Source organism: Hippichthys cyanospilos, chromosome 19 (genome assembly GCF_059441005.1).
Source record: "Hippichthys cyanospilos isolate Australia breed blue-spotted pipefish chromosome 19, RoL_Hcya_1.0, whole genome shotgun sequence".
NCBI lineage: Eukaryota > Metazoa > Chordata > Actinopteri > Syngnathiformes > Syngnathidae > Hippichthys > Hippichthys cyanospilos.
The window spans coordinates 11,103,302-11,123,279 of NC_142387.1; the positions used below are offsets into that span (position 1 = coordinate 11,103,302).

A 19,978-nucleotide genomic window follows, 5' to 3' on the forward strand; every position below is an offset into this window, starting at 1 on the left:
AAGCAGGAAAAAAAAATCTTCACGGTCAAGTTTATTGTGTTAAAAATGGATAAGCGTGTAAAATATCAACGTTGTGGCTTCTTACATGTCTGCTTATGTAAGATCTGAATCATTTTGCAAAACAAATGTTCAGCGCCTGACTGATAACAGATAAGAGTGCCTTGCCTTGATCTACGCAGGACATTCCAGAAGCCGCGCGCCGTGACGTCTCACGGGCTGGGATCGCATTTCAAAAAGGGAGGGGGAGGAAAAAAAAACGCTCCGGACCCACGGCGCAACCACAAACTTGTTTTCTGGCGAAGCTGATTGCATTGGCAGCCTTCACCTCCGGGGTGGACTTTATTAGATAAGAAGGCGAGCGCACACAGGAGCAATTCATCCCAAGCTAAACCAGATCCACCCTCTCATTGTTTTTCTTACGCTTGTCCTTCCTTTCTCCGACTTGGTAAATTCTCGCCTTTATCGTCATCCATTCTCCCCGGGTACCCTCCCTGGCCTTTCCTCCACCTCCTCTTCCTTGCCAGACCTCTGCCGGCGCCATGGCGAGGGTCAGCCGGGGCTTCACGCGCAGGAAACAATATCAACCATGAATGAAACATATACACGCGCTTGGGGGGGGGGGGGGGGGGAATCCTGACTCATTTGGATTATTCTCCAACTACAACTCCCGTATTGCTAATTATGATCTCCTAGCAACCGGAGCAACAGCGGTGACACATTTAGTCTGGGTAATATCCTCAGATGCGACGCCACCGTGTGCTGACAGCGAGGGAACAAAAAGGTGAGGTTGGAGAGTACAAAGTGTGCAAAGCAAAGCAGGAAACCTGATATTCCGGCTCTGGACGTGCGCGGAATCGGAGCAGAAAGGAACATCCAAGTCCTGCAGGAAGACACACGCTCCCTGTACACTGCGGGAGGTGTGTGAGAGAAAACTAAAAAGTTCTCTTCTATTTCTTCCGTACTTTGATGTCCAAACTCAATAAGTAGATCACGTCAATTTAAATTCAAACCATGCATCTCGAGAATGGTTGGAGAGGGTTGAAGTTTTGTTTATGATAGCTAGCAGAAGAAGCGTTGGTGACGGAAAGACGTACTACATAGAAACGGTGCTGGATACATTGCATGATAATGGCTAAAATAATAATCGCAATTATTTTGGCCAATAATGAAATCACGATTATTATTTACTATTATTCATCAACATGTATTTTTGTTGTTCTTTTTTTTTTTTTAAACACAGTATATAAACAAGGCTGCAAGGCTTGCTGTGTACAAATAATAATAATAAACTAAAATTAAAAAAAAGGAAATAATCATTAATACAAATTAGAGTATTCAAAGACTTACTTGCTGAGTACAAACCATTGAAAAAAATACTAGAACTAGAACCAAGCACATTATTTACTTTTACGCAAATTTTAATCAGTTAGCAGTCAAAATATCATTTTCGGTCATTTCAAACCGAATTGATTCCTATTTGCCAATCGGATTTTTCAAAATGGGTCTCAAATAACTGTATATATTAGGAATCAGGTGAGAAACTCTACGCCATTTCACACTGGTAAATAATATATAAGGGGGAGAAAGTAGATGCTTTTGTCATGCAAACATGTGGGAAACAATGTCCCCTGTTTGTAGGATGGCAAATTGCTTAATTTGACTTGCACACAACTGTACAACACAAGTGCCTGAGCGCATACAAAGTTACACATGTGAGGCGTTCACACACCACTCAAAATGTGGGAAATCTGAAATACACTTAACCCATAACAAATTTATAATGGATACGAACCCTAAAATAACATGAAAAATGGACAAAGAGGAAAGATATTCGGGTGCGTACTGTATTTGGGGAATTAGATAATCGTCAGCAAAGACCCTAAATGCATCAGAATAACTGCAATCCTTGCAAAAAGCAATCTAGTTTCCTGATCATCAGGCAGTTTCTTTGACAAGAGCAGCGTTTGGGCCGGCATACTGTCCAATTCCTGGCCAGGCCGACCTTTTGTAACCCGACGGTCAACCCCGCCGCCACCCCTACGGGGCCCTCGGTGACTCGGGCCCCCTAAAGCCGGCAAAGCTGCTTTCGAGCTCCTCGGATGCGACGGCCACACGTGTGAAACGTGCACTCGGGCCGACACACAAACACATGCGAGGCCTAATGAGGGGGGCGGGGGGAGGGGAGGGCTTAGGGCCAGGTCACGCCCACTCAGCTGTACTGAGGCACGTTGCTCCTCAGGCGCCGCACACACGCACTTGCGCAAGGGCAGACCGAACGCACGACTCACGCCGCGCACATGTGGAAAGCCGAGAGGCCGTTCCCACTAATGTGTTGCGGGAAGCCGAGCATGTTGCCGTTCGTCGCTTGCGACAAAGCTATATTGCAGCTTTAAGGAATTGATTTTTATGGGCTTTTACTGCAGCCGTACTGACGGTAATACTTTTTCATGTGGGAAATGACACTGTCACTCCAGTCTATAAACAGACTATAAATTTGAGTATTACCTATAGAAATTACAAAGGTATACCTAAAACTCAATCAACTTTCAACAATTGTTAACTGTTTTTTTAACAACAATTATACAGGTTACAGCTTAGTCTAAAACTGAAAAAAATGACCAAGTATATCAAAGTGCCTAAAATTACAAAAAAAATCAAAATAAAAAAAAGATGTCAATCCTTTTTTGACTGTGATTATACTTCATATGGCAAAAACAAAAGCCCTGGAGTCATTACCCTCTGTTTTGTTTTGTTTTTTGGGTTTTTTTTTTTTGACTGAGAGCTATTCGTTTACATACCTTCACATTTTAATAAAGTATTGGCAAGGGCCTTCAAAAACTAGAACTATTTGTTTATGTTTTCTTTTTAAGATTCTGAGATTTCTTTTTGAGATTTCTTTGATGGCTCTGGGAACTTCCTGAATGTTTTCTTTGAAATATTAAAACTAAAAGTGACTCTTAACAGACAAAGTTTGAATTTTCCTTTGCTTAAACTTTGACCTCCATTTTCGATTTGACTGAAAATGAGTATTGGCTACAGCTAACTATTATTGGCCTCATTGGTCATGATCAGCCTTCTTGTGCGGAGTTTGCATTTTCTCCCCCTGCCTGCATGGGTTTTCTCCAGGTACTCCGGTTTCCTCCTACATTCCCAAATACATGGTTGGTATATTGGCCACCCCAGAGTGCTTTTTGGCATGTTTGTGAGTGTGAATGGTTGTTGGTCTCTATGTGCCCTGTGATTGGCTGGCATCCTGTTCAGGGTGGACCCAACCTACTGCCTGAAGACAACAAGGCTCCAGCATGTATCATCATGTGTCAAAAACACCAAACTCAGTATTTGGTACTGTACTCAGTACTGAACTCAGTATTTGGTATTGTGTTGAGTACTTGTAAAAAAAAAAAATATTATATATATATATATATATATATATATATATATTTTTTTTTTTTTAACCTTGCAGTTCCTCGCTTACCTTTAAATTACAGTATTAGCTGGACCGAAATTGTCGACTTTGTTTATAAAACGCTATAAAATGCTCGAAAACGTTTCAAGAGTCGACAGAATGACCAGCGTCAGGAATTGCATTTTAGAAGAACAACCGAGCTAATGTCATAAGAACTCTGAAGCCCTCCTGATGGCAACGGCCATAAATTAGATATTAAAGCAAAAACCATATCTGCGAGGACATCTTAAGGCCAGCCGTGCTTAGAAGCCTAAAAATAGCTTTCATTTCCATCAACGCTACTGCTTTGGAAACACTGCGCATTCTTTTCCTGATCAAAACATTTAGTCGCGTCACTAGCAGAAGTATGAATCACACACAAGAATAGTCGCACACAAACGCAGCCCTCTGATGTCACGATGTTATTGTCGTCCGTCTTACGCTACCTCATGACAGGCCATGTGAGGACGTAGTCGCACAGTACACCGTCTAACTACAGAACTGTTGCATTCAAGCTCTCGGGGAAGAGATAACATTCGACACCACGCGGGTCAAATGAGGAGAGTGTTGGTCTGGGCGAGACTGGGTTCTGTACACCCATTTCACAGTCACTACACACAATGCGCTGTGTTTACCAGTCAGTGCCGAACTGAACTGAACTGAACCCTGTTTCTCACTGCAGGCCACAATTTGGCCTGGACTAACCTCACTGGTGCATGTTCCACTGGAGCCGCCGCTGTTCCTTTGTGTGGTCTTTAGCACCCTCTGTTGGTGAACACTGGGAAGAGAAAATGAAAAACATCAACATACGTCTCCTATTATTTAATCTCCCCTACACCCCCTCCAAAAAAAATTTATAACAGCGTACTTTACATACCCTAATTCTTGTCTAGCTGAAATTAGCCCATTTAAGGGAGACAACCTCATAGAAAGCAAATAAATCACAACCAATATACCAGTGGCAATCAATCTATTTTCAATGATGTAACTCCATGTGAAGTTTTTTTTTTTTTTTCACCCCAGCCAAGTACCCTCTGCTGGAAAATGGTATCACTAATGACAATGCTCATTCATACTGTATGCTATTAGTTACAATGACACGGTTTTGCAATAATATATATGGCTAGTTTATCATTCACAATAAACAAAATGGGATCAAGTACACGAGTTGCTTCATGTTCCAATTATTTTGCTCTTAATTTGAAAAGAAAACGGTACTGTTCCTGCACCAACACCCAATTCGTGTATATGCAGTCACATGAGGGAGTTTAAATAGTTTTAAGTTGTAATAAAAACAGCATTAAAAAAAACGTTTTTTAGCTTTGCTGATACCTGCAGAAACCCTGTTAAACTCTCACAAATCCCTTCAAATGCCTTTATGTACCCGCGGAAGTTCTTGTACTTGTTTGAGAAATGATGCCATATACTGCTGGATCGTAGGAGAGATGTCATTAACAGATTTCTTTAACATCCAAAAATACGGATGTTCTATACCACTTTTTTTGCTCAGCTCTTGAGCAGTCACTGATATTGATACTGCTTCTTTTGATACATTAAACGTTTTTAAAAGAAATACCTATATATATCCCAATATAGACATGTGGACTTAAAATAAGGGCTGTTTTCCATTCTAGATGTTAATTCTGTATTTTCAAACCACCAAATTGGTATACATGCCGATTCCAATGCCTAGTACAGTATCAGGATGTGGCTATCCCTATCCATAAAGGAAATAAAAAAAAAAAACAATTTCACTCCCAGAGGCAGCACTTCATACACCTCTAATGTATGGATTAGGCCCACAGAACCATCACAAATCAGATGGAGCAAGCGATCTCAGCTGGCGAGTATGTGTTGAAAACGTAAACAAGAGCATGGCAAACTGGCCCATAATAACACTGCGGGGTTCGCCGTCCAAAAGGCGGCAGGCACATCACGTATTCCCTTTCATCTCTGCAGCGCCTCTGAGGTCGAAGGGGGGAGCGAGGGTTCCAGTCAGGGGAGGATTCTCTCTTTTTTTTTTTTTTTTGCCTCGGGGGTGAGTGCTTCTCTTTTTGTCTGAGGACTTATTAGCAGAAAGGCAAGACTAAAGCGTGAGAGTAGGAATTGTGTGTACTGACAATGGCTGCTATTGTCTCCTACAGTTGCACTGCATTTCACGTGCCTGTATGTGTGAAGTGGTGGGAAGCGCCAAACAAAGAGAATCAAGTGGTTATAGCATCATGTGAAAACGCTCTCAACAGTGTGAAATCCAGAATGCATACACAGTATTAAAAAAAAAAAAGACTAGATTATAGTGTTGTTGTTTTTTTCTTTGGTTTGTGCTGCCTCCATGTGGCTAAAAACCATGCCTGCATCTTTTAAAGGGGACCTAGGAATTAGGAAGTGTTGAAATTTATACAAGCAAACATTTCTATTTTTGTGGATCTTCACCGTGTATTTCAGACTATGAAGTTTCAATGAGCGAGTTTTTATCTTTATTTTATAGCACACTGGGTAATAAGGTGCACTGGGTTATAAAATGCACCGAGTTATAAGGTGTATCAGGTTATAAGATGCACCGGGTTATAAGGTATACCAGGTTATAAGGCATACCAGGGTATAGGGTGCACCGGGTTGGTAGGCAAACCAGGTTATAAGGTGCAAGGGCTTATGAGGCTGGGTAATAAGGTGCACCGAGTTATAAGGCGTACCAGGTTATCAATTGAACGAGTGAAAAAGCACACCAGGTTATCAGGCATACCATACTTAGTTATACGGTGCATCAGGTTATAAGGTGCAAAAGGTTATGAGGTCGGGTAATAAGGTGCACCAAGTTATAAGATGCATCAAGTTATAAGGTGCACAGGGTTATGAGGCCGGGTGAAAAGGTGCACCGGGTTATAAGATGCACCAAGTTATAAGTGCAAAGGGTTATGAGGCCGGGTAAAAGGGTGCACCAGGTTATAAGATGCACCAAGTTATAAGGCATATCAGGTTATAAGGTAGGCCGGGTAAAAAGGTGCACCAAGTTATGAGATGCACCGATTTATAAGGCATACCAAGTGATATGGTGCACCGGGTTATAAGGCATACCACGTTGCAAGGTGCACCGGGTTAAGAGGCATACAAGGTTATAAGGTGCAAAGGGTTATGAGGCATACCATATTATAAGGCGCACCGTGTTATCAGGCATAGGAGGTTATAGGGTGCACCGGTGATATAAGGCACACCAGGTTATCAGGCATACCAGTTTGTAGGGTGCACCGGGATATAAAGCACTCCAGGTTATATGCTGCATGGGATTATGAGGCGTACTATGTTATAAGATTCACCGGTTATGAAGCACACCAGGTTATGCGGTACACCGGGGTTCATTTCACCACAAAACCAGACATCTCGAAAATAACGTTCATTAAAAACAGTAGACCTAAAGAGTGTCATTTAATTTGAACCTTTAATTCTTACTCTTGAAATGGAGAGGCAGGTTTTGCTGATTGCACAGCCCGGCAGTATACATGAATCATATCTATGTTGTACGTACGTGTCAGTTATGTTCTTCCTTCCTATCCTCAAGATTGATTATAAACATACAGTAGATGAAGACTTCCTGGTACAAATCTACGGCAATGACCCCTAACGCTAATCTCACACTTCAAGTTATCACATTTTCACTTTCAAGTACGATTGCCCAGCCCATTGTTAATTTACATGTGTAGACATGAACACTGTGATATCTTGTACCGTAAATTAGTCAATAAATAACCGAGTGATGGTACGAAACCAGCAAGCATTCATGTACAAATGTGCTCACTTGGTTTTGTGGATGTCCTATTTGCAACTGCAAAAGATCAACCCGACGTTTTGGACCATCATCTGATGAATCGCCGAGGAAAAACGTCCCAAATGACTTCACATACTTTGCACTTGTGAGGACTTTGGTCTTGGTTGGACACAACGGAAGGACTTCGAATCATCTCAGGGATCAAATTGACATTACCGGAGGTAAAGATTATTTACTAGTTAACCTGTTAGTCTGACCTAAAAAAAAATCGGGGAATTAAGTAAAAGGTTTTAGTTGTATAACAACTTATCACAGATGTTTTTAGGACATTATTGACATATGTACTTTCTTGTAACCGATTGAATTAAAAATATTCCATGCTAAAAATATGATTTTGGTTCCAAAAATGTTCAAATATTACTTCTGCGAGTATACTGTTGAGGTGACAATACACAAGAACAATAAGGATGCAGATTTGATAACATCCTCCTGAGCTCCAGCCTATTTGTGTCCACTATTGTCCAATTTGTCTGAGCAAGACCGCAACATTAAATCCACCCCACCAAACAAATGGGACATCATTGGAAAGGTCAGGATGTCCTCTATTGAGCACACTGGGACTTGGTAGAGCAGCTCTAAAAGTCAAAAGACATACACTAAAAACCAATGTCCACTACAGTGGACAAAAATGAATAAGCAGGATCTCAGGAGGCTATACCGTCTCCACTTCCATTTCTGGATAGATTGCTAATAAATTTGTTCAACTGTTTAACAATTAGAAAACTTGACAAAAGACAAATATTATCAACAATGGAAGGGACGGGAATCCTGACACGAAGTCAGTCCCTACACAGTGTCCACTCATCATACGACAAGCCAGCTCGGATGGATGACGGAATTCTAAGTAGGGCGGTGTCCGTGTCCAAGTTGGTCGAAAGGTAGAAGAAACAATGTCCTTATCCATCTATTAATAATATCAATTTTGTCTACGTTTTTAAATGCATCGTTATGAACTAAACAGATATCAAGGCACAACTGAAGCTACTGTCATCGATTCCAAAGGACAAGATGGCAAAAAAGCAAAGCCCGTTCAAGAGGTAAACTTTCACTTAGCGTTTTTATGTACGTCATCGTATAGTAACGATTTTTTTCCTGATTTAAGAAAAAAGCGGCGACCCCGTGCGTGAAAGGCCCACAGGAAAGAAAAACAACTCAGCTGGAGCCTCGGAAGCCCGGAAAAGAAAAATGGGAACGCTCTCGGCCAGAAAGCAGTTTGAGCCGCAGCAAGTCAACGGGGAGCCTTCAAAACGATACCAAAATGTCCATCGAGGCCTTGAAGGCGCGTTTTGAGATCACAAATAAGCCGGCAAGCACTTTGAGAGTGGCAGCTGAGGGAAAGCCTTCCAAAGATGTCAAGCCAGTGAAGAATGGAGAGATCAAGAAGGCGGCAGAGAAGAAAAAGGCTCACAATGCTTCAGTGCATCCTGGCAAGAGTGATGCAAAGAAAGAGAATCCCCCACATAAGGTAAAAAAGAATTACAGGACATGTGTCAAAATATTGAGACGAAGGTCACGATAAATTACCTGCAAAGTGAGAACAATTCCAAATAAGAGTGTTACTTTTTTATTGTGTCTATTATACAAGGCGGTGACACGAACCAGGACAGAGAGACGAAAAACAACTGGAAATATAAACATTCAAAAGACATCTGAGGCTGGTGAGTACAAGACCAAATTAACATTTCCCTATGAAATTACTAAAAAGGTTGAAAATCGGGAGATTCAAATTTGTAATTAATGTCTTTTTGATGGCACCTTCAAATTTTGAGAATAAAATTACTATCGTCGTCATTTAGTGACATTCTGGCAGATGAAAAAAATTGATATACAACTTTAATGAGACTTTAACGGATGCAGTTGTAACCATGTATCTTCTGCTACTTTTGAGACGAGCCCCAAGTGCTGGCTACAGCCTTTAGTTTTGGCCAACAGGAAGAATGGTGCTGTTTTTTTTTTGTGTGTAAATTGCTAAATAATTAAAAAATTAAAATGAAGTATCACTCATGTTGTGTTATAGAGTTTAGTCCGAGATTTGCATTGGCTGGCTAAATAACGTCTTTGTTTTTAGCATGAGCTGTGGCTGCAGTCGCAGGTGCTTTGCATTGATGTGGTAGGCTAAACTTGAGCTGCTTCTGCTATTAGCAAAAAATTGCATTGCACTGTACCTTGATCAAAGGTCAAATTTACCATTCAGCAACTCTCACAGGCACTTTTATTTCCAACAACCAGATCCCGTCAGGTTATGCCAAACACAACGACAGCCAATCAGGGTCCACTTCAGGGTGTGATTGACCTTTGTTTTCCAACCCAAATCAAGCACAAAAAGCCTGATGCATAAAAATGAATCTAATCAGCATAAAGAACATGCGGAGATTACAAATTCGATAAATGTGCTTAAGATAATTCCAATAAATATAACAATTACTCTTTTAGCTAAAATGTGCCAAAATATTGAACAAAACTGTTGCAAACAGGTTTTGAACGCATTAAATACATTAACCATCCCATTTACTTTTATATTACGACACTATAAAACCATAAACAACCATCTCCTCCCAGACTTTGCCCTTGGTTAAAGTTTGCACTGATAAACTATCATTTAAATAAGCACTAAATAAAATCCACACAGTCTTGCCATCTGGCATACAGGGAAGACTTTATTATTTGAGGCCGATGCGGTGATATTTTATTGCTATTTTCCTCCATGTTCCACACAGGGACCAATTCAGAATTTAGATGGATTAATTAATCCACTTATAATATACGGTAGAATGCAAACTGAACCAGTCAACTTTGTTCCTGCAATTCTGTTTCGCGTCCATAAATAGTCCGCCCAAATGGAGCGTTGTCCTCACGTTAGCGGCCTGGTGAACATTCCCTAGAAAGCCGAGTGTGAGTGGATCACCTTAACGGGTGGTGTGAATGAAAAGCGTAAGGGGTGACTTTGCAAGGAGCAGTGATTGACTCCACCTGGTGTAACCAAGCCAGATCACTCCAGCGCCGTACGGAAATAGTCGGCCTCCGAGCCCCTGAATAAGTGCGAGGGGGCGTGTGCGACGCTCAGCTGTCACTAGGGCAGAGAGCGCCAGATAGCTGGTGACCACAGCACCGGCACTAACAGGAAATGGAGGAAACGCGCATTGATTTTTAAGGAGCGTCTAGTTGGTGAGTACTGATTTTCGTCTCTCGAGAACAGAATCATCTACAGGGTCTTGCAAATATGTCAAACGGCTTTTGTTTTGTTCCAAGTTGAGCAAGTATTTGAAATGCGGCGATACCGTGGTTGAACAAAAATATTAGGTCCGAATAGCAAAGAGATGTTTTGGAAAATAGGATCTTAGGGGTTTTAGTCCAGGGGGACCTCAATTTACGACTGTCCTGATTGTTAGGGTTAAGGGGTTAGGGTTGGACTACATTCCATCTTGCATTCAATGCAAGGTGTAGCAGAATTGCACCTAAAATAGAGCCAGACATGTCTTTTGTAGTTTAACCTCCTGAGACCCAGCCTAAACATCTGTGTCCCTTTTTGTGTCCATTTTGTCTAACCAAAGTTAGTTTCATTCCACCTAAACACAAGACACCAACGAAAAGGCCAGAATGTCCTTTAATGAGGACATTAGGACTGGGCATGGTATCTCAAAGGAGTCAGAAGACATAAAATTTAAAAAAAAATGTCCATTACTGTGGACACAAATGGTCTTAAGGGGCTCAGGTTAAGGGATTGATGTTTATCTAATGATTATGATCGAATGAATATATTCATATCAACGTTACTAAACAGAATCCAAAATGTGACGATCTGTACGTCGGATGTGAAAAGAAAAACTAATTTTTTTTCCCACTCTTCTGGTCTTTGTCAACAATGACATGCCTTTTTGTTCTTGGTCAGTAAGTGTGTCACTGGAGTCAGGTATCTCCCCCTTTACCATCACAAGCGGGATATTTTTAACTCTGACGCACAGCAGTTGCTACGAAAAAGCTTCAAGAGGCAAAGTAGCAAATAAAAGTCATGACGGCACTGAAAGTGATTTATGGTTTTGTCCATTCCACAACCGCGTGATATCTGACTGCATCTTCCTGACAGCTACGGCGTGAACTTGTTCTGTGCCAACAGATGAAAAACGGAGGTCAGTCGCAGACTTCAGAGAAAACGCCTTTGTTCAAGAGAAGGAGAAACTGTATGTCTCCGTCAAAGAACTGTCTGCACTCTATCTGTCCAAAGTGGCAACTCAGGAAGCGAAGCAGAGTGCTTTAAAACGGGTAACTGACAAACTTTTATCTACATGAATACCTAAATCGTCCTAAACAGTGGAGGCAGGGTCTCCAAGTTGTGGCACGGGGGCCATTTGTGGCCCTCCATCCACATTTTAGCAGCCCATGGCATATCCTTCTGAAAATCAGCCTATTTATTTGTGTCCACTGTAGTGGACATTGATTTTTGGTGTATATTTTTTGACTCATTTGAACTACCGTATTAACTCAGAGTTAACTTTGTTGTCTAGATGAGACAAAATGGACACAAATGATGCGGCTGGGTCCCTGGTTTTTCTGAAGCTACAGCCTGTAATGGCCTGTAATGCTATTTGCTCAGTTATCACTACAGTGCTTATATTAGGAAAGCATTAGTCAAGGGTGTCAGCTACCCTCCATAAAAACAAGTATTTGACGAGAATTTTACTATTTGTTATTGTTAGCACTATTTTAAAAGATGAAATTTCTCATCCATGGCACTGAAAGAGTTAGCAAAAAGCCTCAACGCTGCATTTGTTTTTTTTTAAATAACGTCATCAAATAGAGTCTATTTGTTGTTCATAAGTACAAAAAAATAAAGTGGTCGGTACGTCTTTCTGTTTTTACATTGTTTGTGTTTTTTTGGTCAGTCTTGATTAGTCGAAAATAACACTTGAATAATCTTGTGTTTCCTCCTAGGCACATGATCAGTCTTCTGAACCCGTGAGAAGAGTTATACAAATGAAGGTAAGTTAGTGTTCTACATGATTCTGCAAAACAGACTCAATGCATTGGAGTTTTGCTCTACTGACAAAACAGCTGCATGTCGTTCGCAAGCACTTGCTTCATCAGTTCGGGTCACGTATGGAGTGACGACTCTTCAATTGCTGAAACCTTTGGCGTTTGGCTAACTAACTGACGATCAATCAGGTGGTTTTTGGAAGGTAACACCAGCATCTCATGGAATGACGCATGTTTGCACATGCTGAAGCATGGCGCATCAATAACCGCCTTGGTGCCGAATGATGATTGCATCGCTTTGTTGTTAAAAGATGGCAGAAGACACCAAGCTAAAGAACGAAGACCACCTTTGGCAAGGACCAGAAAACAACCCTGAGACACAGTCACAGCAATTCCTGCAATCTCAAAGATCCAAAGAAAGCCTGTACCAACAGCGGCAGAAATGTGAGCTGAGAAGACTCCTGAAGCACACGCATCCCGAGCTGAAGATGCTGGATGAGGTCGTAGACGAGGAGCTAGCTGAGGTGTTGCTCTCAGAGGCCGAGTTGACAGCTGATGAAACAGGATATGAGGGAGAGGTCCGCTCCAGACGCCAGATATTCGAGAACTCCTCCCACGGTGGTAACGTGTCATCTTACGCCCCTAAGATGAACACTACTGAGAAATCGGTTGAAAGAAGTAACGTGGGTAAAACCTCCGCTTTTTTTGAACACCCAGATGAAAGTCCTTGTCTTGTGGCTTCTAGTCCAGATCCCAACAGACAGCGCGAGGAGGATATCAAGAGAATAGACGTCCAGGCAAGCAGGAGGATATTTGAGAATCGGTGTGTGGATAAATCTCTGTCAAGTCCAGAAAATGTTCATGGTAAAGTTTTAACTGGTTTAGTCCAAAATGAAGAACGGAATGAATTTGACCAGCAAAAGGAAAAAGTCAGTGTTATGAAATGGACAGAAGAAACCCAAAAAGAACCATGTGATTGCGGTCCTAGCACAGGCAAGCAAGATGATGAATTATGCAGTCCAGAAGATCACGATGGTATGAAAACCAGTGCATCCCTTATGCAAAACAACCCATTCATATCCAAAAACATTGAACACTCCTACGCTCATAAGCCAAAACCTAAAATGACAGCAGAAGATGACTTTGCCACCAAAGTTAAAGACCGAGCCCATTTATTTAACTCGATGCCATTTGACAAAATCAGACATCAGAACAAGGATGAAGTGGAGACGATGGTGGAGCCACTCAAGGAGTCACTCAGATCTCTTTATCATTTCAATGCCATACACGCAGACGGCTCCATCATCGAGGTCAATGAGACCATGAGAGCTAAAAAGGCTAAGTACGTAAAAACAACCAATGGAGCTGAGATCAATTACGATGAAGTGTCCGAGGGTAATTTTCAAAACTTCATACTCCGTGTGCTACCACGAGCAAATCTTAAGCCTCGGGTCACTTATTTAACAGAGGTCTGTGAAGGGGGAATTCAAAGCACCTTGGTCAGCGTACCGATGCACCCGCAGCAGTTCACCGGCACTCAAGACACGGAGTGTAACACTGCCAATGTGGTTCAACTTGTGGAGGACATTCTTAATCAAGACAACTCTCTAAGGAAAGGAGTGATCATCCAAGAGGCCGCGGACAAATCTGCAGACGTCGTTGTTTACTCTCTCTACAAGTATTCAGACAAGGAAGACGTGCGAAGATACTGTCCTCAAGGGTGTTTCACGGGAACGGAAGGGAGAAAATCACCCTTAATTAATCAAGACGGTGCCTGTCGAGGATCTGTCATCCCTGAGGCGACGATGAAGGGAAACGTAAAACTCTTTAAGAGATGTATCGAGAAAGGTGATCTGGAGTATCTGAAAACTCTTCAAGATAAGTCAACGGTTGAAGGATCTGAAGTTCCTCTTCAACAGATTTTGGGACAATGCACGAATATTGATGCTAAACAGACAGCTAACATTGCAGATGAGGGTACTCCAGACTGGGCACCAGTAGATATACAAAGACTAAGAAACATGTTCTCTGAAGATCAAATGCAAAGCCAGTCCCATCAACTCGTCAGTAAAGATCTTTCCTGTTCAAACACAAGGTCAATATCTTTCCCAGGTCAAAACGTACCCCGTGAGAATGTTCACTTATTTCCAGTGAAAGACGTTGACATTCACACTGAAAGATGTAATACAGATAAACTTGTCAAACGTGATAGCCAAATCCACAAAGAACCAATGGACTCCATCACTAATGTGCAATTCGAGACACGGTGTGGAGACCATACCGTCCAAGCGGTAAATGACCATGATGAACTTTCAACGCTCCAAGAATCCACAACTGAAATGGGAAACGTACAACAACTACAGCCAGAAAAACAGGAATCCAAATCTGTACAATCGACTAAGCAACCAGTTACTGCATCACCTGATACCAAGTCAGAGGTAATACACCACGAACCTAACAAGTCAACCCAAAACATATCCGAGGAAATGGGTTTGAGGGTCAATTCAGCATCTGATATTGAACATGAAACAAAGGGCCATGAGCAAAGTGCTACAGAAGAAACTCAAATCAAAAATATTACAGAAGAGGCTCCGATGCAACACTTCCAAGCCACTGCGGTTCCTCCAAATGTTTCAGAAACACAACAAGAAGAAGAGGAACTTGTCTTCCAGGGTAAGCTCCAAGCGGCATTGGATTCCTTAGAAAGATCCAACGTTAACATCACTAAAGGCGATTTCAAGGCTGCTATGATCTACCGGAACTCCTCAAAAAAACCCAAAGACAGACTGAAAAATGCAAAGGAAATTTCAAGTGAGAGAGCAATCAACCAGGACGTTTGTGTTACGGCATCCCAAACTCAAGTGAGTCCTAACAAGGTCACAGAAGAAGGAACAACGAACGGGAATGAAAAGTCAATTAATACTGCTCCACAGAAAATTAAAAGGCCTGTTGGACCAAAACCCGCCATCCCTCCAAAACCGGAACATTTGAAAGTCAAAATGCTAAATAACCAATCAACCAAAACTGAAAAGAGCAAAGATTCAACAGAAATAGACAAACAAAGTCAAGATTCAACAAAAGTAAACAATGTTAGAGAATCAGAACACGCAGTAATGAGTGAAGGATCAGAAATCTCAGAAAAACACCAGACCCATGAATCACGTATGAAAATGCAAAAATACAATAAAGACAACCAACAAGGAGAAGAAAACGACACAATCCAGGAGAGAGTCGCCAAGGGCAACCTGCTTGAAGAGCAAAATGAAACTGAGGAAGCCCATATCAATTTCAATGAGGCGTGCAAAAAATTTGGAGGAACCAACGATCACCCCAAAAAAAGACCGCCCGTAAAACCGAAAAGGGTGAAAATGGGACAACCTGACGACAACATTTCAAGCAATCCTGCACGGATGGATGCTGAACCCCAAACCGTCTTACATAATCCTCCATGTGGTCAAGAACAAAAAGATACCAAAGGAGTACAACAAGAGGGCAAGGTTGAGTTGAGGGCAAAGAAGGGAACGACGGAGACGGAGGACGAACGCCTTCAGCGTCTGTCGGTCCACATGGACGAGATCATGCGGGGCAACATGGGGACTGCCTTGGAGATTTTCGACAACCTGCGAAAGCAAGAAGAGCTGCGGGGCATCCTCAGTCGGGTCGAGGAGATCGAAGCGGACACCAGTAACGTTGACGTGAGCTCCCTTAGGAAAGTCTTCGAGAACGTCCCCGACTGGGTCGTTTCATCCAATGACAACAAGCCGAAGCGAGCGAAAGCTCAACGCAAACAGGAGACGGTAAATTTAGCGACTGAGAGTAAATCCTCGATGGCGCACGTTTTTGGAGATCTTGAAAGAGCGAGTGAAGAAATTATGACTCTCAAGGAACAGACATTGGCACGGCTTCTTGACATCGAGGAAGCCATAAAAAAAGCGCTTTACTCCGTTTCTACTTTGAAATCCGAGTCTGATATTGCCGGTCTATCATGCCTTTTTAAGGAGTCGTTAGGAAGTGTTCAAGGATCTGGTAGCATTAGCAAAATTAGCATCGGCTCGAGCAAAACCGTCAACGAAGGCCCCGCAGCTTCACCTGGTGTCCACAATGCAAGTACTGAAATAACCCCAAAGCTAAGAGAAGGTCCTCAGTGTTCCCCTGCTTTTATCTCTATCCAATCGGCTGCTAGAAAGTCCCCTAAACCAGATCTGGTGGCCCACGAGACCAGAATCTGCCCAAATTGTCAACATAACCAAGAAAAATTCCGCTCAACTAAACTGCTTGAATGCAACACCCCCGGCATGAAAGAGCCCGCCGGTTCCTTCGCACAACGAGAGGTTAGCGTACTGGAGGTACAAACGGACCTGGAAGGGAATCTTCGGCACCAAGACGGTCACAGAAAACTACAGGAGGACGGGTGTCCACGAAAAAGGGATTTGCTCGACAACCAACTCCACTGTCGCCACCACTCTGCCTGAGACCAGAACTTCATAGAGACCTGATCATGACTGGGTTAGCTTTACACCCGGTTCTGCTTACTGTCAAGCAAAATCCCCGACAAGAATACGATACATATTAGAGATGCACTGAATTTTTGGCTAACAAATTTCCGTTGGCCGAAAATGACCCACCAAAAAATGCATCTTTGTTTTCGGTCCAAAGATACTTAAAACCTCCACTTCTTTCCTTGGTCGACATGCGAAGTGATAAAGTTATCTACCAAAGTCCAACTTCAAATTCCGTTTTTATTTCCATACTACCAACATCAACGCGCTGCCATAAAGAAAAAAAAAAAAAACGTATTAAATCATGGACTAAGGACACTGAGAAAAATTGCCAACCACGCTGCCATTGTATGACTTGTACCATACAAATCTCTGATGTTAGCCGCTAACTATTTATGTGGTGCATATGGTGCATTCAAATGGACTTTGGACATTCAAAAAAAATCAGAATCTTTCTGTGTTTCCATTTCAACCTTTTTGGGGTTTTCAGTTTCAGGCAGACGTTTTCATTTTTGTGCATCATGCATAAGTATTGTAGTTTTTTTCAATTACAATTTTCAGTTTCAGGCAAACATTTTCATTTTTGTGCATCATGCATAATATGTATTGTAGTTTTTTACAATTTACAATTTATCATGACTGCTGTGTAAAAAAATGTCAGTTATTTCCGAGTCAAGGCAAGTTTTGTGATAAAGTGCTGGGATGTGTTTTGTTTAATTTTTTTTATACATATAACAACAGATGATTGGTTTTGAACTGCCTATCTCACTTGTCTTATCAGTTCCAAATGAGTGAGCGAGAGACATGCTCGGCCTGTTTGAAGCCGGTTTATCCCATGGAAAAAATGAGCACTGACAATTACATTTTTCACAAGAGTTGCTTCTGCTGTAAAACGTGCAAGAAAACACTGAGGTGAGACAAAAAAAAAAAAAACAACAATTGCATGCACTGCCAAACAAATAAAAAGCTTTACAATGATTGTAAATCTGAGTCTGCACTGTTGGATGTGTGTTTGATTTATTATTCTTGAATGATTATTAAGGGGGTAAAATAATGGCTCAATTTGTGGCTTTTTTTATCTGATGGTGGAGGATTCTGTCTTAATATCATGAGCTTCTATTTCTATGCTGCTGGAGTCCATGATTGACTCATTTCTGTCACTTTTGTCCTCATCAACATTTGATCTTGATGAAAGCACATATCAAGACAAACAATTCTTCAAAACTATAAAGGGTTTTCAATATGTTTTGCTAATTGTAGTTTGCGCTTGCTTATCCCTCATAAACATAGCAAAAAAATTACTGGGACGAATTAGTCCCCCGTTTAACAACAATAAAATGTCGAGGAGTCTTACCAGTCCAAAGAGGGTTCAAAGTTAAAAGTTTTGTGTCCTCCCACTTCCAAGAGAGCAGAGATGATGGCATCCATTTTGAAACTGGAAATAAACAAATAAAAAAAAACGGCCCATTTTTAGCATGCACTTGCGAAGTTTGGACGCTTAATTAAAAGGACAAGAAAACGATTTAGCAATTTTCAGTATTGAAAAGTCAATATTGTGATGAAAAAAAATGTTTTCATAGACAACGGACAACTTTAAAAACATACTTTTCCACATGGCATTGTCTGAGAAGGACATCACGTGCTCAAGGCTCTTAATGTGCAAACAACACCTGTTTTGATCATGTGACTTTTGCAAGCTGAGTCGTGATTGGTTGCTACCTGAGCACACGTTACAGCAAGATGCAAAATGGGTTTTTAAAGTTGTCGATAGTAAATGAAAAACAGTTATTAAACAGATTATTAAACAGCTATTAAACAGATTTAATCAGATTGTTTTTTTAGTGTGCCATAAAAGATCAATTTGAGCGTCTTCAAGTTCAAACAATGTTTGCCATATGCCTGCTGTTGCTATCCATAAACTAACATAGTGTAGTTGATGTTTAAATCGTTTTTTTTAAAATTCAGTAAAGTGTTTCAATGTGTACTTATAAAAAAAACATATATTTTCAGCCAGTTTGAGCTATAAAAATATATATTTTGTTTAAAATAAATTTGATAACCTTAAAAGCATTTTTACACTTACTGTTGACTGAAAATAACGTTAGATGTGCTGAGGTAACAACCAATCTCTGCTCGGTTTACAAAAGTCACATGACCAAACACGGAAAACCGGTGATCCTTGATTTGCCGTTACCTGAGCTCCGAGCAACTGTGACGTCATATTCAGTGTGAATGCGTTTTTAAATGTGCATTAATTGTACACAAAATTACCGACGTTATCAGACAAAAATATTTTTTTCGTGCTGAAAATCGCTCAATGATTATTCACGAAAGAATTACTAGAACAGGTATTTGCACCTGCTCCATAATGAAGGTAACTGCTTGAGCTAACTTTAACCAGCAGGGGGAGCTACTCACTTGAAATATCTTAGTTTTAAACATTAAAACAAACTTGTTAAATTTGGGGCTGAAATTGAGTTGTTTGCTGTTGCCATAAAAACATCATCTATGGCTTGAACAACAAAATCTTGGCTGCTTAGTAAGCTTTTTTTTGTCCCATAACCATCAATTTATTCTCAATTTGTAGCATGATCAATTACGTTCCTTTACACGGAGAATTCTACTGCATATTCCACTACCGACAACTGTTCCAAAGGAAAGGGAATTACGACGAGGGCTTCGGACATACTCAGCACAAGTATCGATGGCTTCTCAAGGCATTAAGTGACAAATAGGTTTGAATAATCCTGTTTATCTGCTTACGTGAGTAAACACTGTAGCAACATATTCACACATTTTATAGATTTGTCATTTATCACAAGTAATAACTCTTGTCTCTTCTTAGTGGATGGAAACTATGACAACGCAGTAAAACCGGAAGCTGTGATGGAGGTGCCATAAAACGATTTGTGATGCAGTTTACGACATTTAAAAATGATGTTGGCAGGGATTTGGACACCGATGCAATCGTGATTTTCTTTCATTTTGATTCTTTTCATCATCTTTACAATGTGTTTAAATAAATTGTCACTTGTTCTAGAAATTTCATAATAAAAAAAAAGTCGACAAAAAATTGACTTTGTTTTGTTTTCAAACATTTTCAAATTCGAAAAAAAACTACCAAACTACTCACGTGATACACGGCTAAGAAAGCAGGTGAGACAGAGAAAGTTGATTTGGACCTTATTTATTAAGTTAAATGTACAAAAGTTGAGATAACATGTTGTTTGTTTAGGCTTT

General features: G+C 41.0%; 1 protein-coding gene across 1 annotated transcript; it reads left to right on the top strand.

The window, feature by feature from the left end:
* The first annotated feature begins 8,446 nt into the window (after positions 1 to 8,446).
* LOC148407887 (uncharacterized) lies at positions 8,447 to 19,719 on the top strand. Its single transcript, XM_088402305.1, has 7 exons — positions 8,447 to 8,733; positions 8,854 to 8,926; positions 11,383 to 11,528; positions 12,198 to 12,245; positions 17,520 to 17,650; positions 19,326 to 19,501; positions 19,584 to 19,719. Exons 1-6 carry the CDS (start codon positions 8,527 to 8,529, stop codon positions 19,471 to 19,473), a joined length of 753 nt encoding a protein of 250 aa, XP_088258431.1. The 5' UTR covers positions 8,447 to 8,526; the 3' UTR covers positions 19,474 to 19,501; positions 19,584 to 19,719.
* Positions 19,720 to 19,978: the final 259 nt, after the last annotated feature.